Here is a 21,618-nt window from a genome sequence, read left to right as displayed (position 1 = left end):
CCCCCCCACCTCACCCCAAGAGATACAAGGCAGAGTTTGGCTGTGACGGGTATGGGGGTGGAAAGTCAGAGCAGGAACACTAAGAAATCCCTATCTCTGAGGCCCAGGTGCAGGAGACCTGCCTAAGATAAAGGTTAAATAAGAACTGAGGGCTTCCCTGGTGGTGCAGTGGTTGGGAGTCTGCCTGCCGATGCAGGGGACACAGGTTCGTGCCCCGGTCCAGGAGGATCCCACATGCCACGGAGCGGCTAGGCCCGTGAGCCATGGCCGCTGAGCCTGTGTGTCCGGAGCCTGTGCCCTGCAATGGGAGAGGCCACAACAGTGAGAGGCCTGTGTACCACAAAAACAACAACAAAAAAACAAACAAACAAAAAGAACTGAGAACCACCCCTTACCACAACCAAAGACTAAAGAGATATGACAACTAAATGCAATACTTGGCCCTAAACTAGATGCTGTACTGAGAGGGGAAATATACTATCATGAACATCAACAGGCTAATAAAATAGGAATATTCCATTAGAATATGGAAAACTGGAATTGGAATATAAACTGACAAAATCTAGATATGGAATGTAAGCTGTACTTCGGCTATGTAAGAGACTATTTCTTTTTTTTCTTTTTTTATTGAAGTATGTTGATTTACAATGCTGTGCCAATCTCTGCTATACAGCAAAGTGACTCAGTTATACACGTGTACACATTTTTAAAAATATTTTTTCCATTATGGTTTATCACAGGATATTGAGTATAGTTCCCCATGCTATACATTAGGACCTTGTTGTTTAACCATTCTAAATGTAATTGTTTGCATCTACCAATCCCAAACTCCCAGTCCATCCCTCTCCCTCCCCCACTCCCCCTTGGCAACCACAAGTCTGTTCTCTATGTCTATGAGTCTATTTCTATTTTGCAGATAGGTTCATTTGTGCCATATTTTAGATTCTACATATAAGTAATATCATATGGTGTTTGTCTTTCTCATTCTGACTTACTTCACTTAGTATGATAATCTCTAATTGCATCCATGTTGCTGCAAATGGCATTATTTCATTCATTTTTATGGCTGAGTAGTATTCCATTGTATGTATGTACCACATCTTCTTTATCCATTCATCTGTCAATGGACATTTAGTTGAAGCCTGTGCGCCACAGCTCCTGAGTCTGCGCTCTAGAACCTGCAAGCCACAACTACTGAAGCCTGTGTGCCTAGTCTTTCCGAATTATAGTTTTGTCTGGGTATATTCCCAGGAATGGGATTGCTGAATTATATGGTAATTCTATTTTTAGTTTCCTGAGGAACCCCCATACTGTTCTCCATAGTGGCTGTACCAACTTACATTCCCACCAACAGTGTAGAAGAACCAAAGGCAGCCAAATAAATAAATAAATAAAACTAAAATAAATAAATAAATAGCAGCCAGTAGAGAGGTGCCCTAGACCCAAAGTATGGGGGTAATTAATGGAATACCATCTCAAAGGAGGTTAAGAAGTGATGGGATCCAATGACAAGTAGACATATTAATATTAAATAAGAAAAGGGCCACCTCTTTCTCTGATACATATAGGTAACCTGGGTTTTTGTTTTGTATTGTTTTTTGCTTTCATAGAGAGGACAATAAGTTGACTTGTGAAGCAGAAGGAAAGGTCAGTGCCCAAGAATAAGGGAAATGATACTAAATAAGGGGTTTTAAAAATTGGTACAATATAAAATAATGTAGTTGATATGTACTAACAAATCAAAATTCAGTTCAGGTAGATATACTTGTGGAAAACTGTCTGAGGCTATGCAATCCACCAATTTTTTCTGGACAAGTGATTTTCAAAACGTGCTCAGGGCTCTAATCACTCTGCAAAGGTGCCACAGAAAATCTCTCAGAATACTGAGAAAGGGAGAGAGCTGAGTTAGTAGCACTCCAGGTACATGGCCCCAGTTCAATCCCACTTTTTCTTATGTTATGTATGGAGCTTTCTGATACGATTTCATATGAAGAAGGGTTCTACAACGAAACGACTGAAATTTTATCCTAGCCAGACCTACAGGCCCAAAAGCAAATAATTTTGACTCCTTACAGAAGTGCACTTAAATATTAGGCAATTGGCTGACACTGAAAAACACTATTTTTTAAAAAAAACCTGCCCTATGAAACCACTGTCCTATTTATAATAAAGATATTGTTGAGGATGTTAATCAATAGTGTCCTCTGTATAAGGGCTCAAGGGATAAATGTATTTCTCTGATCTTGATACCAGGCCAAATTATGCTTCCCATGTGCAATTAGTTTGTTTTTACCTTAGGGACAATGTAAATGAAGACACTGATCTTGTTTCCCAATATGAACTGGCTTCTAGAAAACCTAGTGCCAAATTGGCAGCCCAGGTCTAACAAATGGACAAGGCCATACAGAATTTATTTTCTTTAAAATCTCTCTCCTAGTTTCAACACATATCTCCAACCTCTGTTTACCCTCCACCTGAATTTTCTCAATACCACTCAAATTGCTATCCAGCCACCCCCCCCACCTCACCCCAAGAGATACAAGGCAGAGTTTGGCTGTGACGGGTATGGGGGTGGAAAGTCAGAGCAGGAACACTAAGAAATCCCTATCTCTGAGGCCCAGGTGCAGGAGACCTGCCTAAGATAAAGGTTAAATAAGAACTGAGGGCTTCCCTGGTGGTGCAGTGGTTGGGAGTCTGCCTGCCGATGCAGGGGACACAGGTTCGTGCCCCGGTCCAGGAGGATCCCACATGCCACGGAGCGGCTAGGCCCGTGAGCCATGGCCGCTGAGCCTGTGTGTCCGGAGCCTGTGCCCTGCAATGGGAGAGGCCACAACAGTGAGAGGCCTGTGTACCACAAAAACAACAACAAAAAAACAAACAAACAAAAAGAACTGAGAACCACCCCTTACCACAACCAAAGACTAAAGAGATATGACAACTAAATGCAATACTTGGCCCTAAACTAGATGCTGTACTGAGAGGGGAAATATACTATCATGAACATCAACAGGCTAATAAAATAGGAATATTCCATTAGAATATGGAAAACTGGAATTGGAATATAAACTGACAAAATCTAGATATGGAATGTAAGCTGTACTTCGGCTATGTAAGAGACTATTTCTTTTTTTTCTTTTTTTATTGAAGTATGTTGATTTACAATGCTGTGCCAATCTCTGCTATACAGCAAAGTGACTCAGTTATACACGTGTACACATTTTTAAAAATATTTTTTCCATTATGGTTTATCACAGGATATTGAGTATAGTTCCCCATGCTATACATTAGGACCTTGTTGTTTAACCATTCTAAATGTAATTGTTTGCATCTACCAACCCCAAACTCCCAGTCCATCCCTCTCCCTCCCCCACTCCCCCTTGGCAACCACAAGTCTGTTCTCTATGTCTATGAGTCTATTTCTATTTTGCAGATAGGTTCATTTGTGCCATATTTTAGATTCTACATATAAGTAATATCATATGGTGTTTGTCTTTCTCATTCTGACTTACTTCACTTAGTATGATAATCTCTAATTGCATCCATGTTGCTGCAAATGGCATTATTTCATTCATTTTTATGGCTGAGTAGTATTCCATTGTATGTATGTACCACATCTTCTTTATCCATTCATCTGTCAATGGACATTTAGTTGTTTCCATGTTTTGGCTATTGTGAACAGTGCTGCTATGAACATAGGGGTGCATGTATCTTTCCGAATTATAGTTTTGTCTGGGTATATTCCCAGGAATGGGATTGCTGAATTATATGGTAATTCTATTTTTAGTTTCCTGAGGAACCCCCATACTGTTCTCCATAGTGGCTGTACCAACTTACATTCCCACCAACAGTGTAGGAGGGTTCCCTTTTCTCCATACCCTCTTCAGCATTTTTTATAGACTTTTTAATGATGGCCATTCGGACCAGCGTGAGGTAGTACCTCATTGTAGTTTTGATTTGCATTTCTCTATTAATCAGTGATGTTGAGCATCTTTTCATGTGCCTACTGGTCATCTGTAAGTCTTCTTTGGAAAAACGTCTATTAAGGTCTTCTGTCCATTTTCAATTGGGTTGTTTGGTTTTTTGTTATGGAGTTGTATGAGCTCTTTGTATATTTTGGAGATTAAGCCCTTTTGGGCTTAATATTTGCTTAATTTGCAAATATTTTCTCCCATTCTGAGGGTGGTATTTTTGGGTTTTTTTGTTTGTTATGGTTTCCTTTGCTGTGTAAAAGTTTGTAAGATTGATTAGGTGCCCTTTGTTTTTATTTCTATTGCCTTGGGAGATTGACCTAAGAAAACTTTGGTATGATTTATGTTAGAGAATGTTTTGCCTATGCTTTCTTCTAGGAGTTTTATGGTTTCATGTCTTATGTTTAAGTCTTTAAGCCATTTTGAGTTTATTTCTGTGCATGGTGTGACGGTGTTCTAACTTCATTGATTTACATGCAGCTGTCCAACTTTTCCAGCACCATTTGCTGAAGAGGCTGTTTTTTTCCCATTTTATATTCTTGCCTCCTTTGTCGAAGATTAATTGACCATAGGTGTGTGGGTTTATTTCTGGGCTCTCTATTCTGTTCCATTGATCTATATTTCTGTTTTTGTGCCACAGGTGTGATTTTAAAAGGTTTTCTTTTTTTTTTACATTCCCTTTCTAGTATTTCATTGTAGTGTAAAGGAATGCAACCAACTTCTGAATGTTAATCTTGTATCCTGCTACTTATGCCTGTTTTGATTTCTGTAGCTTTGTATTATTGTCTGAAGTCTGGGAGAGTTATGCCTCCTACTTTGTTTTTCTTCCTCAGGATTGCTCTAGTAATTCTGGGTCTTTTATGGTTCCATACAAAATTCTGAATTATTTGTTCTAGTTCTGTGAAAAATGTCATGGGTAATTTGATAGGGATCACATTAAATCTGTAGATTGCTTTGGGTAGTATTGCCATTTTAACAATATTAACAATATTAATTCTTCCAATCCAAGAGCATGTGGTATCCATTTCTTTGAATCCTCTTTTATTTCCTCTATTAATGTTTTATAGTTCTCAGCATATAAGTCTTTCACCTCCTTGATCAGGTTATTCCTAGGTATTTTTTTTCAGGTGTGATTTTAAAAGGTTTTCTTTTTTTTTACATTCCCTTTCTAGTATTTCATTGTAGTGTAAAGGAATGCAAACAACTTCTGAATGTTAATCTTGTATCCTGCTACTTTGCTGAATTCATTTATTAGATCTAGTAGTTTTTGTGTGGAGTCCTTAGGGTTTTCTATATACAGTATGTCATCTGCATATAGTGACAATATTAGCTCTTCCCTTCCAATTTGGATACCTTTTCTTTTTCTTGTCTGACTGCTATGGCTAAGACTTCCAATATTATGTTGAAGAGAAGTGGTGAGAGTGGGCATCCCTGTCCTGTTCCAGATTTTAGTGGGAAGGCATTCAACTTTTCACCCTTGAGTATTATATTGGCTGTGGGTTTTTCATAAATGGCATTTATTATGTTGATATATGTTCCCTCTATTCCCACTTTGGTAACAGTTTTTATCATGAATGGATGTTGAATTTTGTCAAATGCTTTTTCTGCATCTATTGAGATAATCAAGTGGTTTTTTACTTTTCTTTTGTTAATGTGGTATATTACATTGATTTGCGTATCTTGAACCATCCTTGTGAACCTGGGATGAATCCACCTGATTGCAGTATATGATCTTCTTTATGTGTTGTTGGATTCAGTTTGCTAATATTTTGTTGAGAAATTTTGCATCTATATCCATCAAAGATATGGCCTGTAATTTTCTTTCTTGCTGGTGTCTTTGGTTTTGGTATCAGAGTGATGGTGGCTTCATAGAATGTCTTTGGGAGTGTTCCTGCCTTTTCAATCTTTTGGAAGAGTTTGAGAAGAATCAGTGTTAAGTTCTTCTTTGTATGTTTGGTAGAATGTGCCTGTGAAGCCATCTGGTCCTGGACTTTTGTTTGTAGGAAGTTTTTTTTTTTTATTACAGATTCTATTTCACTTCTAGTGACCAGTCTGCTCAAATTACCTTTTTTTTTTTTTTTTTTTTTTTTTTTTTTGTCATACGCGGGCCTCTCGCTGCTGTGGCCTCTCCCGTTGCAGAGCACAGGCTCCGGACGCACAGGCTCAGTGGCCATGGCTCACGGGCCCAGCCACTCAACAGCATGTGGGATCTTCCCGGACTGGGGCACGAACCCGTGTCCCCTGCATCGGCAGGCGGATTCTCAACCATTGTGCCACCAGGGAAGCCCATCTATTTCTTTTTGATTCAATTTTGGGTGGGCTGTATGTTTCTAGAAAGTTGTCCACTTCTTCTAGGATGTCAAATTTCTTGGTACATAATTGTTAATAGTATTGTCCTACGGTTTTTTGTACTACTGCGGTATCAGCTGAGATTTCTCCTTTTTCATTTCTTATTTTGTTTATTTGGGATCTCTCTCTTTTCTTCTTGGTGAGCCTGGACAGAGGTTTGTCAATTTTGTTCACCCTTTCATAGCTTTTTTTGATTTTTGGTTTTGTTGATTTTTTCCTCTCGTTTTTTTAATCTCTATTTTATTTATTTCCTCCCTGATCTTTGCTTCCTTCTGCCAATTTTAGGTTTTGTTTGTTCTTCTTTTTCTAATTCTTTTAGGTGGTAAGTTAGATTGTTTACTTGAGATTTTTCTTGTTTTTTTGAGGCAGGCCTGTATCACTATGAACTTCCCTCTAACAACTGCTTTTGCTGCATTCCATAGATTTTGTATGGTTGTTTTCATATTCGTTTGTGTAAGAGACTATTTCTACTCTTTGGAAATACACACTGAAGTATTTACAGGTCATGATCTTACTGTCAAATAGTTCAGAAAAAAATGTGTACATATGTGTACACAAACACACATACTGTATTATTTTTAATTTTCAAATTTTTATGAGTTTGAAATTATTTCCAAATAAAAAGTTAATTAAAAAAAAAAAAGGAATAGAAGTCTTTGTTGCAACAGTAAGCTACAGACTAGTGGATCCCCATAACTGGGTCTGAATTCTTGCAGGGAGCATGAATCCATAAACATACCAGATTGTTCCATATAAATAAATGTTCAATAATCTTCCACATGTACGTGTCAACTGCTGTGAATGATAATATAAAAATGTATTTAAAAGTATAACTAGGGCTTCCCTGGTGGCGCAGTGGTTGAGAGTCCGCCTGCCGATGCAGGGGACACGGGTTCGTGCCCCGGTCCGGGAAGATCCCACATGCCGCGGAGCGGCTGGGCCTGTGAGCCATGGCCGCTGAGACTGAGCGTCCGGAGCCTGTGCTCCGCAACGGGAGAGGCCACAACAGTGAGAGGCCCGCGTACCGCAAAAAAAAAAAAAAAAAAAAATAGTATAACTAAATTCATAGCATCTCTGGGGTATTAGATATTTTCTTAAAAAATTGATAATAAAAGTAAAATTATTTTGTGAAATAACAAAATTTGCCTGTAAGTGTCCCCTTACGTGAAATAAGGAACTTCTTACTATTCATCTCAGAGAGAACTATGATGATGCTTTCCATAGCTGTAACAAAATGGCAACAAAATACAACATAGGATCTTCAAATAATATAAAGTTAAAAGGAATATGAATGAAAAAAAAATCAAGCTTTAAAAGATTCAGGAGGTTTAGATGGTAAGACAACACAGACCCAAATTTAATAAAGATAACTGAAAGTACTTTGTTCAGCTTTAAACACTAAGAAACATTGCATTATTACTAGACAAGGGAGACACGGTTTAACAGCAGACAATAAAATACGGAGGAAGGAGAAGAGAGATTTTGGATGTCTTCAAATACCAACAGTAGGATCTGGCTGCCAAGAATCTAATGTAATATTAAGTAGCACTAATTAAAATATTATTTAGGAAGATAATAATCCAACTCTGTACTAGTCAGAGCACACATGAAGTAATGTGCTCAATTCTAGGCCTCAGGACTCCTGCTTATGGCCCTGAGAATAGTTTGTATCAGACTAACCCCCCTCTTGCAGAGAAAAACTGTGAAACCTGGTTAAAATAAAGGCAGCAACTGTTTAAATACATTGGAGATCAACCAAGATAGGTGACATTTGAGAAGCCAGAATTCTGTAGGGGAGAGAAGCACAATGAAAAGAGCCTACCGTACACCTCTACTTCTTCCCTTGGGACATATGCAGATCTCCCACAAGGGGAATAAAAGCCCCTCAGAAAGCAGTCACTTTAGATAGAAACCTGCAATCTTATTAGTGGAGGGAACAAACAAGACAGTATTTATGGCTGCAACATTAGCTGGAAGGTGAGGAAGATATTCCAGAGGGACAACCACAAACTCTGCATACATATTCTGCTCAAAACTCTGGCTGACCACCGCCCCCACACACACACTGGACATGTGTCAGGTAGTCTCTAAGCCAGCTGGCTAGGCTAAAAGAGGATTTGAGGTTTGAGTGCAGCCAAATTAATTGCCTGCTAAAACAAAAATGAATATTCTCAATAGAAATATAACAGAATCCATAATCTCTACACATATTATTCAATGTGCATAATATGATCCCAAAGTACTAGGCCAGTGCTTCTTAAAATGTGATCTGCATATTCCTGTAAGTCCCAAGACCCTTTCAGGGACCTGCAAGGTCAAAAATATTTTCATACTAATACTAAAATGTTATTTGTCCTTTTCTCTCTCATTCTATCACAATGCTACAGTGCAGTTCTCCAGTGGCTACATGACTGTTTGAGGAAATCATCTCTCTGATAACTACCAGAAGGTATGCATCTGTATTTCTGTGTTACCTAAAAATGTTTAAAGTAGTAGGTTTTAAGTATAAATATGTATGTTTAGAGAGATTAACTCAGTTTGTTCTCAGTACAGTAGCTTGTGCTCTTATAGTTGTAATTTCTGTAACCTCATTATCATCCAATAAATTGATATTTGGAATCCCAAAGATTTCCCTGTGCCTACAAGGAAACACAACAAGAAGTACATTTTGTTACCTTACATGGCAATAACAAATTTTTTGTAAATTTTTATATATTTTAAAATTTATCTAAAACTATAATTTTAGATTTTGCTAATATTTATACTAAAATACAGAATACTCACTTTCCCAACCCACAGCTCCAACATCTACATCAAAAGATGCTGATAAAGATGAAACTGATAACAGAGATCTCTAACTTATGGAAAAGAGGAATCTACTCTAAAAAATATTGTGTAAAATTAAAAATAAGTGAAAATATGATGAAAGTTATCTTTCTCTTGGCTTCAGAGATGTTAATAATTTATGTTACTGTGTCTTTTGCAACAGAAATGATGGCCATTTTGAAAATAATTCCGTTTAGAGAAAAATTAATTGAATGTTTTATTTTTAACATAGATGTGATGAGTTTAAAAGTAAAAAATTGTTTAGCTTTTCAAACCAGGAAGGAAAAAGTCACTGAAGCATCATATGGGTTAAGTTATCATATTTCATTGGCTAGACAAGCACAGTTGCTAAAAGACTAATAAAGGTGACCTTGCTAAATGTCTGCTAGATGAAAAATCAGTGAAAGAAACTATGGCACTGCCACATTCCAATGATACAGGAACTTGCTGAATAAAAGATTTAACTTAAACATGAATATTAAGTTAATAAATCATCTGCAAAATTATACTTCTGCCTAACAAACAGACAAATCTAGTTGGGTTTTGTGTTTTAATTGTATTTGTCCAGTATCAATAACAACTAAAGACTGAAGAATTCCTTTATGTGAATGCTTGGCAACAAAAAAAAGTGGTACTGAAAAACTCAAAGTATTAAGTAACTTTTTTGGATCTCATGGTTTATCCTAGAAAAACTGTATTGACTTTTGCACTGATGATGTAAAAATAACAGTGGGTAAAACTGCTGCCTTAGCATTAAGCAAGACAGTTGCACCAAACTGTACTAGTTGTCACTGCATTCTTCATGGCCACATACAGTTTAAAAAAAAAAGAAAAAGAAAACCTGGTTTCACTTAACAATGTCCTTGATGAAGTAGTAAAAATTATTAGTTTTATTAAATCTTGACCTTTGAGTACAAATCTTTTCAGTATTCTGTGTGACAAATCACAAAGTATGCAAAGTACTTCCATTGCATACAAAAGCACAATGATTGTCTTCAGGAAAATGGCTCATGTGATGGTTTGAGTAAACCACCCACATTTTCATGGCTCACCATTTCCACTTCAAAGAACAACTGATAGATATTTGGAGTTTTGGCAGACATTTTATTGAAAATGAATGAGGTGAGCTTATCAATTCCTAAAAAACAAAGTTTTTGTTGCCAAGGACAAAATTTGTGAATTAAGTTGATAATTAGAATTTTTTAAAAACTTGTATCCATGAATATGAGCTGGAAAGACTCCTCTAATGAGATGAGTGGTGATATTGATAAAGGTAATGTTTTGATATTGATAAAATGTGTCAACATTTGAAAGATCTACAAAACTCACTAAAGGTTATTTTCTAAATGTTACAGGATAGTGAAAGATCCATTCGAAGCACAATACAGACCAACAGATTTTAATGTAAGGGTATGAAAAGTTCATTGATATGGTTTCAGATTCCACACTGCCAATACCCTTTAAGAATTTACTACTTGTCAAGTTCTGATGTGGTGTAAAAGAAAAATATCTACAGTTTTATGAAAAGGCTATTAAAATACTCCTTTCTTTCTATATATCTGTGTGATGCTGGATTTTCTTCATATACTTCAATCAAACCAATATAAAACAATACACAGTTAGCAGAAATGAGAATCTAGCAGTTTTCTACTAAGCCAGATATCAAGTCAAAAATGTAAAAAAGTACCATTATTCTCATTAAATTTCTTTTGTTTTGGAAGACAGTTATTTTCACTAAAATGTTATTTATATTAAAATAAATGGCTTTACTGTTATTTTCAAAAGAATAAATATTTTAAAATTTTCTCAGTTTGAATTTCTAATATAAGAAATATCAATAGATATAACCCAAATAAACAAAAGCTCTGAGAACCCTAAATAAATTTTTAAAGTAAGGAGCCCTAAGACAAAAATTTTGAGAACCACTGTACTACACACATAAGGAAACAGGAAAGTGTGAAAATACAATCAAAGGACATCAACCCTGAAATAACCCAGAACTTGGAATTAGTACACAAGGATTTAAAAGCAGCTATTACAAGTATGGTCAAGGATGTAAAGGAAGATACCTGTAATGACTGCAAAGATAAGAAATCTCAGCAGAGAAATGAAACTATAAAAAGAACCAAATGAAAATTTAGAACTAAAAAATACAAAATCAGAAATTTCCTAGATGGGCTTAATAGTATATTAGAAATTATAGAAGAGTCAGTAACCTTGAAGATAGACCAATAAAATTATTCAATTTGAAGAACAGAGGGGAAAAAAAACATGAAAAAGAATGAACAGAACTTAAGTAACCTACAGAAGAATATAAAGATATCTAAAATATGTGCAACTGGAGTCCTAGAATAAAAGTAGAGAAAAAAAATGTGGCAGAGTGTTCTACGTCAACAGGCCAAATCTGGACCGCCATCTGTTTTTGTACATAAAGTTGTAATGGAATACAACTCATTCATTTACTTACAAGTCTATGGCTGCTTCTGCTCTACAATAGTTACAACAGAGAGTATGGCCAATTAAACCAAAAATACTTCCTATGTGATTTACAGATAGCTTGCTGTCCCCTGGTCTAGATCTTTTATGTCCTTACTGAAATTTTCCGTCTAGTTATTCTATCAATTACTGGGAGAAGGTATTAAAACCTCCAACTATAATTATGGATTTGTTTATTCCTCACTTTAGTTCTGTCAGATTTTGCCTGATATATTTTGAAATTCTGTTATTGGGCAGTTACACATTCATGATCATTCTTTCTGATAAGTTGATCCTTTTATCATTACATAATGGCCTCTTTATGTTTGGCAGTACTCATTGTCTTGAAGTTTGCTTTATCTGATATTAAAAAAGACAAACCAGATTTCTTATGCTATTTGTATGGTGTATTTTTTTCTATCTAAAATATATTTCTTTTAGGTAGCATATAGCTGAGTCTTGCTTTTTATACATCTGGTAATCTCTGCTTTTTGACTGGAATATTGAGTTCATTTATACTTTTCTCTCACTGCTTTTAAGAATTTCTTTTTATCAGTATTGAAGTGGATGTACATTGTTTATGAGTTTTGAATACAATTATATCAACCATAAAAATAGACCAAACAATTCTGCTTGTCCATCAGAAAACAATTCTTGATCACGGGATTTCAGGTCTTCATTCTGTTCTCATTTAAAGTAATAAAAGGTGCTTGCTGATAATTAACTGGAGAAAACTGCAAAGTCAGTGAATCTGGAAACTAATATTTATGACATACAGATGGCCAAGAGGCACATGAAAAGATGCTCAACACTGCTAATTATTAGGGAAATGCACATCAAAACTACAATGAGGCATCACCTCATACCAGTCATAATGGCCATCAACAAAAATTCTACAAACAACAAATGTCAGAGAGGGTGTAGAGAAAAGGGAACCCTCCCACACTGTTGGTGGGAATATAAACTGGTACAGTCACTACGGAGAACAGTATGAAGATTCTTTAAAAAACTAAAAATAGAGCTACCATAAGATTTAGCAATCCCACTCCTGGGCATATATCTGGAGAAAACCATTATTCAAAAAGATACATGCACCCCAATGTGCAATGCAGCACTATTTACAATAGCCAACACATGGAAGCAACCTAAATGTCCATCGACAGGTGAATGGATAAAGAAGATATGGTACATATATACAATGGAATATTGCTCAGCCATTAAAAAGAATGAAATAATGCCATTTGCAGCAACATGGATGGAACTGGAGATTATCGGTAAGTCAGAGAAAGACAAATATCATATGATATCGCTTATATGCAGAATCTAAGAAAAAATGATACAAATGTACTTATTTATAAAACAGAAACAGACTCACAGACTTAGAGAACCAACTTATGGTTACCAGGGTAAAAGGGTGGGGGGGTATGAACAGACTGGGAGTTTGGGACTGACATGTACACACTGCTATATTTAAAATAGATAACCAAAAAGGACCTACTGTATAGCACAGGAAACCCTGCTCAGTACTCTGCTAATAACCTAAATGGGAAAAGAATTTGAAAAAGAAAAAAAAAAGTTTCAATAGGGAATGCAGCAAGGAGATCTGATGTGGGTTAAATTATGGACTCTTTCCAATTAGTCGGCTCTCCCTCCAAAGCAAATGTACTAAAAATAAAATGACTTCCTTTTTGAACATTTTTTTTTCTTTTTATCATTCTGTAAACAATTTGACTATTACATGTCTTGTAGTTTCATTCCTGTTTCCTGTTCTTGGGGTTTGTTGAGCTTCTGAGATCTGTGGATTTATAGTTTTCATCAAATTTGGACATTCTATGGTCATTATTTCTTCCAATAGTTTTCCTGCTCCAATTACACATATATTAGGCCTCCTAAAGTTGTCCTATAGCTCACCAAGGCTCTGTCCATTTTTTTCCTGTGTTTTCAAAATTTTCTGTTTCATTTTGGACAGTTTTTGCTGCTATATTCAAGTTCACTAATCTTTATTCTTGTGGTGTCTAATGGCAGGATAAACATTCTTTTCAAGTGCACAAGGTATATTCACCAAGAAAGAGCATTTGTTAGGCCATAAAATAAGACTCAATGAATTTTAATACTGAAATATTAAAGAGATGTTCACCAAAATTAAATTTGAAATCAGTAATAGAAAGCTATCTAGGAAAAAAAATCACAAATATATAGAAATTAAACATTCCTAATTTTCTAAATTAGAAAATTTTTTTAATGAATGATGAAAATATATCAAAATTTGTGGAGTGCATCTAAAGTACTATTTAGAGGGAAATTTATATCTTTAATATTTACATTTAAAAACAAGCAAAATACAAAATTAATGAAGTAAAGTTCTCCCTTAAGAGCAAGGTAAACCCAAAGTAATTAGAAGGAGGAAAATTAAGAGCAAAAATCAATAAAACGAAAAAGAAAAAAATTAACAAAGCTAAGAGTTGGTTCGTTGTTGGTGTAGCTGCTCTGCAAAACAGTCTGGCAGTTCCTCAAAGGTTAAACATAAAGTTACCATATGAACAGCAATTCCACTCCTCGGTACATATCCAAGAGAAATGAAAACATATGTCCACACAAAAACCTGTACATGAATGTTCCTATCTGCATTATTCATAAGAGCCAAAAAGTAAAAACAGCCCCCCCCCACACAAACCAATCTTACACATATTTTTTCCTTCAGAAAATACAGCAGGAGGGAATATCTTTCAACTCATTTTATGAAGCCAGCATAATGCCAATACCAAAATTAGACAAAGATATTGGGGGGGGGGGATTTACAGACTATTTTGATAAAGACAGACCTAAAAATCTTTAAGAAAATATTAGTCAATCAAAACCAGCAATGTATTAAAAGGATAACATATCATGATCAAGTAGGGTTTACCACAGTAACTCAAGGTGGTTTAACATTCAAAAATCAACCAACATAATTCACCAAATTAACAGAATAAAGGAAAAAAGCCATGATCATTTCAACAGATGCAGAGAAATATTTGACAAAATTCAACAACCATTCATGATAACAACTCTCAGCAAACTGGGAACAGAAGGGAAGTTCCTCATCTTGATACCATTAAAATAAATAGGCAAGCCACAGATTGGGAGAAAATATTTGCAAAACATATATGACAAGTAACATATCTGGAACAGATTTTTTAAAAAACTTCTACAACTCAATAACAAAAAGACAAGCAATTCAATAAAAAAAGGTGCCATACATCTGAACAGATACTTCGTAAGGAAGACATCTGAGTGGCCAATAACACAACAGTGTCCATCATCACAGAAATCAGGAAAATGCAAATTAAAACCACAATAAAGTACACCACTACACATGCACCTGAATAGCTAAAATACCAAATGCTGGTGAAAATGAGGAGCAAGTGGAACCCAGATACATAGCTGGTGGAAATATAAAACTGTACAACTACTTTAGGAAGAAATGATCCAGAGGGGTGTCAGAGTCCAAGCAAGGTAGGTAGGGTTATCTATATAGGAGGGCTGAATGTTCAGTGCAGGGGGTGGGAGCCTGAGTGGGGCAAGGAGAGCATTTGTGCAGGTTAGCGTATTGGCAGGGTCCTGGTTTTTTACTGCCAATGAAAGGCATTACAAAGAGGGAAAGGGAGAGTCAGAATTGACCTTGGACTGGAATTGGTGATATCACTGTGAACTCATGGTTTTCAATGTAGATAGACTGATAGTGAGAGATATAAATGTTTGTATGTGTATTTGAAGACATATGTGTGTATATCTGCATACATATATACATACCTACACACATTCCCTAGCTTTTTTCACTGAGGGGTCCTGGGAACAGCAACGAGCACAATTAATATCCAGATGTCAGCTTCATACTATTCTTCACTAAAAGGAACCAGGACTCCCTGGAGAAAAGACTGATGCCAGGGCTGGGATAGGAAAGGTACAAAAAGCCTGGAACATCTTATTCTGTCAGTAAGTAAGAAAGGCCTCAAAGAATGATGGGAACATGTCAAGAAGATACAGAAGCCACATTGAAGGAGTTCTCACTGGCTAAATGTAGAACAATTTGTACATCAATTAAAATAATAACAAATCTTCACCCATTGAATAAAACAGGAACCATAAGTCCTATTATAAATAAATGAATATTTATTTAACATTCATTTATAAATAAATATAAATAAACTAAAAGTGAGGAGAACTGGAATATTCACACCATTTCAAAGTACCTCCTCATAAAACATTTAATTACAAAGGGAAAAATAACTTTACAGTGGAGAAGTTTGACAGATATCAAAGCCTTTAATATATTTAAATTCCTTATGAAAAATTCAACCAAAATGGTCAAAGTAAAAATCTAATAAGACACAATGAAATTGTGTACCATCTGATAGTATGAATATCACTTTTGTGATATTCCTGTCAAAGATGTATACATAACCTAAATTGAATGGTGAGGAGACAGCAAATGCAAATTGAGGGACAGTCTGTTCTACAAAATAGTTGTCCTATAATTTTTCAAAAGTGTCAAGGTCATGAAAGTCAAAGTAAGACAGGAACTGTCTGAGATGGAAGGACACATGACAACTGTATGCAACATGTGATTATGAACTACATCCTTTTGCTATATAGGACATTATTGGGACAACTGGCAAAACCTGAACAAGGTCTGATGATTAGATAGTATTAATGTAAATTGATGTTAATCTCCTAATTTTAAAAGTTGTATTGTGGCTTTATAGGAGAATGTCCTACATATTTGGAGATGATGGAGAATCATCTCAGCAACTTACTCTCAAATAGTCCACAAAAATAAAGGCTTTTCCTCTGCCTTTGAAAGTTTTCTGTAAACTTGAGATCATCTCAAAAAAGCTTTAAAGCCTTAAAGAAAAATACACACACACACACACACAAATAAATATGTACACATATATATACATGTCAAAGTCTAACTCAGAGTTAATGAATGAATCAGTATCTCTGGGGCTTACATGATTTATGTTAAAGAAAGTCTTCAAAGCCTTTAATGTATTTAATTCCTTATGAAAAATTTTCAATAATCCTATATTCATGACAGTAATGTTGAAGAAAGCTGACTGTATGACATTTATTTACAATACAGGTAAGGATGCCACTGGTCATTCCCTGTCATTCTGCTATCCTACTTAATAACAAGTGTGTTGTTACTGAAAAGTCAATGTAAATAAAAGTTTGTCTCCTACCATACTTTCTTGTAGAAGTATTATTGATTAGGAAGGTTGTGGGTCTGATCTTTTGTAAATAAATTCAAGCCTAAAGATTATCTATTCATGTAAACTAGGACAAACAAGATTTCTACCAAAAAAATACCTATGTGCCACACCTCATTAAATGCTAGGGAAGGCTCGAGCTTACTTGCTCAATAAATGCTCTCACAGCCTGACTAATGCAGTATCACAAGCAAACAGGTCACATGGTTTTGTGACTTTGTTTATTTAGTAACTATTTTACATTCTGAGATCTTATCTGACTTCAAATAAGCTGAATAACACAAAAAGTATTAACAACCATCAATACATTAGATCTTATAAAAATTAAAAATTTCTGCTTCAAAATAAAGTGAATAAAGAAGCAATAAAAAGACAAAGAACTCAATTTTAAAATGGGCAAAAGATTGAACACTCTTCAAAACAAACTTCAAAACAAGACTTAAATTTTTTGCCTATTTTGAAACTTTGAATGAACCTCTCATGGAACAGGGCACTGAGATATGAGATATTTTAAAACGGATATGACTTAATATCCTGTTCTGAAATACATTAAAAAATTTTTGAAATATATAAAAAAATTCATTTTCCTCCACAAAATAAAGACTGAAACTGGCTGAGAATTGTATTCACTGAAAACCTGAATCATCTAAGAAATGTGAACAATCTTAGATATTGTTAGTGATTCAACTTTGAAACCAAAGTATTCCTTTTGTAAGTTTTGGATAGTTTTAACTGAATAGTCTAGTATCGCTTACCCATATAGATAAGAATTTTCTGAATTTCATGCAACTAGACATAATACAGAAATAAACTAGGTGTTCAGGAAGATATAAGACCACAGTTGTCACTCACAGCTCCCAATTTTGAGATTCTGTGTTCAAAAAATATAGATTCATCAGTTTTACTATAGGTTTTATAATACATAGGCTTTATGGTAAATAAATGTTAACGTGAACTTGTAAAATCCGTTTAATAATAAAACGCTGCTTCTATCAATTTTTTTTTTTTTTTCCTGCGGTACGTGGGCCTCTCACTGCCGTGGCCTCTCCCACTGCGGAGCAGAGGCTCTGGACGTGCAGGCTCAGCGGCCATGGCTCACAGGCCCAGCCGCTCTGCGGCATGTGGGATCCTCCCAGACCGGGGCATGAACCCGTGTCCCCTGCATCGGCAGGCGGACTCTCAACCACTGCGCCACCAGGGAAGCCCCTATCAATTTTATATTTAGTGTTGTGACATAAATTTGACAAACTATTCCACTGCTTTAAAAAATGTGAAAAACAATGCTGGATTTAAGAACTGCTCTGTGTTTTACTGAGGCCAAGAAATCCACAGACCTGTGAGAAGGACACATTCACCATGGTAATGACTAACTCCTTAGGTACATTGAATAGGACACCAATCACTGAGATGATTGTTCCACAAATATATACAGTTTTATCCCCATAGAATTCTGCATGGCATATTTTATTGCTATACTTACTGGTGCTACTATTTTTCCTGTCTGTCCAACTTGCAAGTCATTGGGAACAAAGCCAGCATCAACAGCAGCACGAGAAGCACCAACTAAGAAAAAAATATTTGTCATTTTTTTTAAGCTCTATTATTCAACTAGTTGGAATAGTCACTGATAACAGTTAAAAAAAAAAAAGACATTGATATAGTACATACATAAAACATACATTATAACCTGTTTGGGACATCATTATACAATGCTCCTTTACACCGTAACTTCACAGCTTTTAAAGAAAGATATAATAATATCTTTACCCCTAGGACCAGATAAAGAAAAGAGTTACATATAACACAAGATAAAGGCTTAACCAGTATTTTCTATCTAAAAATAAAAATGAGAATTTAACTAGCCTTCTATCCTCATTCAGCAGGAGTCAAAAGGAGCCCTGTACTTGGAGAAAAGGTACCCCTCTCCCAGCAGGGGTCAACAATGAGCCTCAGGTCCTCTTCGTTTCCATCTAGAGAACAAAAAGGGGGAGCCCTAGTGAATACTCCTCACTACCTCTTAACACTCACAGACTCACCTCCACTATCTATCATGAGTCAGTCAGGACTGATCACATTCTGCCCTTCACTTACATCAGTCACTGCAACAAGCCCCAGACTCAAAGGTTATTCTTCATAACCCATACACTGATCCCCACAATGCCCTGCATGCTCCCGAATCTGCACCCTTCTCCCACTGCTCCCCAATTCCTGAAACCTTACACTATGATTTCTGGAATTCACAGCCTGATACCAGCAAACCACAAGTCTCTGTATCTTCCACCTATCTGTCTAAATGTTCCCTGAGGACAAGGATTGCCGTGCAGCCCTCTCCAGCAGAGGTCGCGTTGTCTGCCACCATCTTCATACCACTGGGCCTATAGGTGGTACACCAGGCCCTCACTGCCACTCTCAGAAAGTTTCCCCTCCTCCCTCCTTAAAACCCTTCAGCTTCGAATCTCATGTCACCAGATTATGTCACCCATATATTGCTGTGTCATCTACCAACCAGCAGGTCAATCCCCTTCATTCCTCAATGATTTTTAGCTTCTGGGTCTTTGTCACTTTCTCCAATACTAGTCTTGTCTTAATTCTTGAAGACTTTGACACCCTGGCTTCTCAGTTCCTTGAGCAACTCTCCTCCAGTCATCTTGTCCTTCACTCTGCCCATGGTCATATCCCCAACCAGCCCATTAGCAACATCCCTCAATAATCTTGATTTCCAAAGTCTCTCTGTGACCTCCCCTTTCTAGCTGACTATTTTTAGTACCCTACTCCAACAACCCTCTGACCACACTGGGATCCACAATTCTATTCATTGTCCCTCTCTCCCCTCATGTTCTCTCTTCTTTCTTTACCCAGCTTAACTTCTATGATCAGTGACTCTAATCACTCCTTTGCATATGTCTTTAATTTCTTTGCCCTCCTCTTGTACCATCACACTCAAGTGGAAATCCTCCATCTCTGGTTACTGATTAAGCAATCTTTCCACCTTTTCCATACCTGTCCTACTATACTTCTGCACGACTGGAGAAAAACACCAATACTCAGCCATGTTAACTGGGTTTTACTTTAAATAAATAGGCCTTAATTCTCTCCATCTTTCTTAAACTATCGATATAATTTCATATCTTTCCTTCTCTCTTCAAACTTCCAATACTCTTTAACATTCTGCCTATTTCACTGAAAAAGTTGAAACAATCAGAAGAGAATTTCCACATGCTCCAACTAACACATTCACCCATCAACCTGCAGCTGTGTTCATATTCTCTCTCATCTACTCAAGAGCATCCCTCCAGTAACTCTCCTGTCTATCTCGTGTATGATTAATCTCTCCCTCTTAACTGAAGCATTCCCATCAGCATATAAGCATGCTATTATGTGTCCAATCTTTAAAAAGTCCCTCTGTTCGTCCCGCTCCCCCTCTAGCTACTGTCTATTTCTCTGCTCTCCCATATAGTTAAAAGCCTCTAAAGGGTTGTTTGCATTCACTGTCTCCAATGCCAGGCCTCTCATTCTATTTCTAAAAACTTTTTTATTAAAATATAACACACATACAGAAAAGCACACAAATCACAAATGTGCTACTGTTCAATGGCTGATCATAAAGTGAATACAACCAGGTAACTACTACCTAGGACCATTCTTTTAAACCCACTCCAATCAGGTTTTTGTCCCCACTACCCACCACCCCCATTACTAAAACTGCTCAAAGTCACCAATGACTTCTAAGTGTCTAAATCAATTAGTTACCTTTCAGTCCTCATCTTCCTTGACCTTCCGTCCTTGTAGCTTTTGACATAGGTGATCACTCTTTCCCTTACTGAAACACTTCATTTGGATTCCAAAACATCATACTCTCTATCCTGATTTTCCTGCCTTACTTACCCATTCCTTTTGGTCTTCGTTCTCCCCTTCTCCTCTACCTCTTAATCTTGCGGAGTCTAAGGCTTAGTCCTGGGACCTCTTCTATATCTACACTCAGTTCCCTTGGTGAGTACATCTGGTCTCATGGCTTCAAATGCCAAATAAATGCAATTGAGTTCCAAATTTCTATCTCCAGCCCAAACTTTTGACCTCCACGTTGCTACCAATTGCTTAATTGACATCTCTATTAGGATGTCTATTATTAGACATCTCAAAACTTAGTACAGTCATTCCTCAGTATCCACAGGGGATTGGTTTCAGGAACCCCACCCCACAAGGATACTGAAATCCAAGGATGCTCAAATCCCTTGTATACAATAAAATGGCATATATTTGCATATAACCTATGCACTCCCTCCTGTATACAGGCATACCTCAGAGATATCGCTGGTTCGGTTCCAAACCACCACAATAAAGCAAGCTACATAGATTTTTTTGCATATAAAGGTTATGTTTATGCTATACTGTAGTCTATTAAATGTGCAATAGCATTATGTCTAACAAAATAATGTACGTACCTTAATTTAAAAATACTTTATTGCTAAAAAATGTTAATCATCATCTGAGCCTTCAGCAAGTCATAGTCTTTTTGCAATAGTAACATCAAAGGTCACTGATCACATATCATAACAAATATAACAGTAATGAAAAAGTTTGAAATATTGTGAGAATTACCAAAATGTGACACAAGAGATATTAAGTGATCAAATGCTGTTGGAAAAATGGCACCAATAGGCTTGCTCAAAGAAGGGTTGCCACAAACCTTCAATTTGTATAAAATGTAATATCTGCAAAGTGCAATGCCTATACTTTAAATCATCTCT

At 36.3% G+C, this 21,618-nt stretch overlaps 1 protein-coding gene across 4 annotated transcripts in view; it reads right to left on the bottom strand.

Moving 5' to 3' along the window:
* Window positions 1-21,618, bottom strand: part of ETFA (electron transfer flavoprotein subunit alpha) — a 90,956-nt gene that overhangs the window by 42,842 nt on the left and 26,496 nt on the right. The window contains exons 9-11 of one of the 4 annotated variants that reach the window (XR_008618583.1): window positions 18,734-18,840; window positions 18,550-18,639; window positions 18,362-18,433 (exon numbers count right to left, since the gene is read on the bottom strand). The exons of 1 other annotated variant lie outside the window; for it this stretch is intronic. Coding sequence is in view for 2 of the 3 variants with exons in the window: in XM_028495138.2 (XP_028350939.1) it covers window positions 18,743-18,840 (98 nt within the window). In the remaining variant the exon portion in view is untranslated. Of the gene's footprint in view, window positions 1-18,350; window positions 18,434-18,549; window positions 18,640-18,727; window positions 18,841-21,618 lie in introns of those variants that run through there. 2 more of the 4 variants (XM_007113027.4, XM_028495138.2) reach the window with 2 other exon arrangements.

This window comes from Physeter macrocephalus, chromosome 11, assembly GCF_002837175.3.
Source record: "Physeter macrocephalus isolate SW-GA chromosome 11, ASM283717v5, whole genome shotgun sequence".
In the NCBI taxonomy this organism is placed as follows: domain Eukaryota; kingdom Metazoa; phylum Chordata; class Mammalia; order Artiodactyla; family Physeteridae; genus Physeter; species Physeter macrocephalus.
Note: the sequence above shows the minus strand (reverse complement) of the source record. Positions and strands in the feature narration are given on the sequence as shown.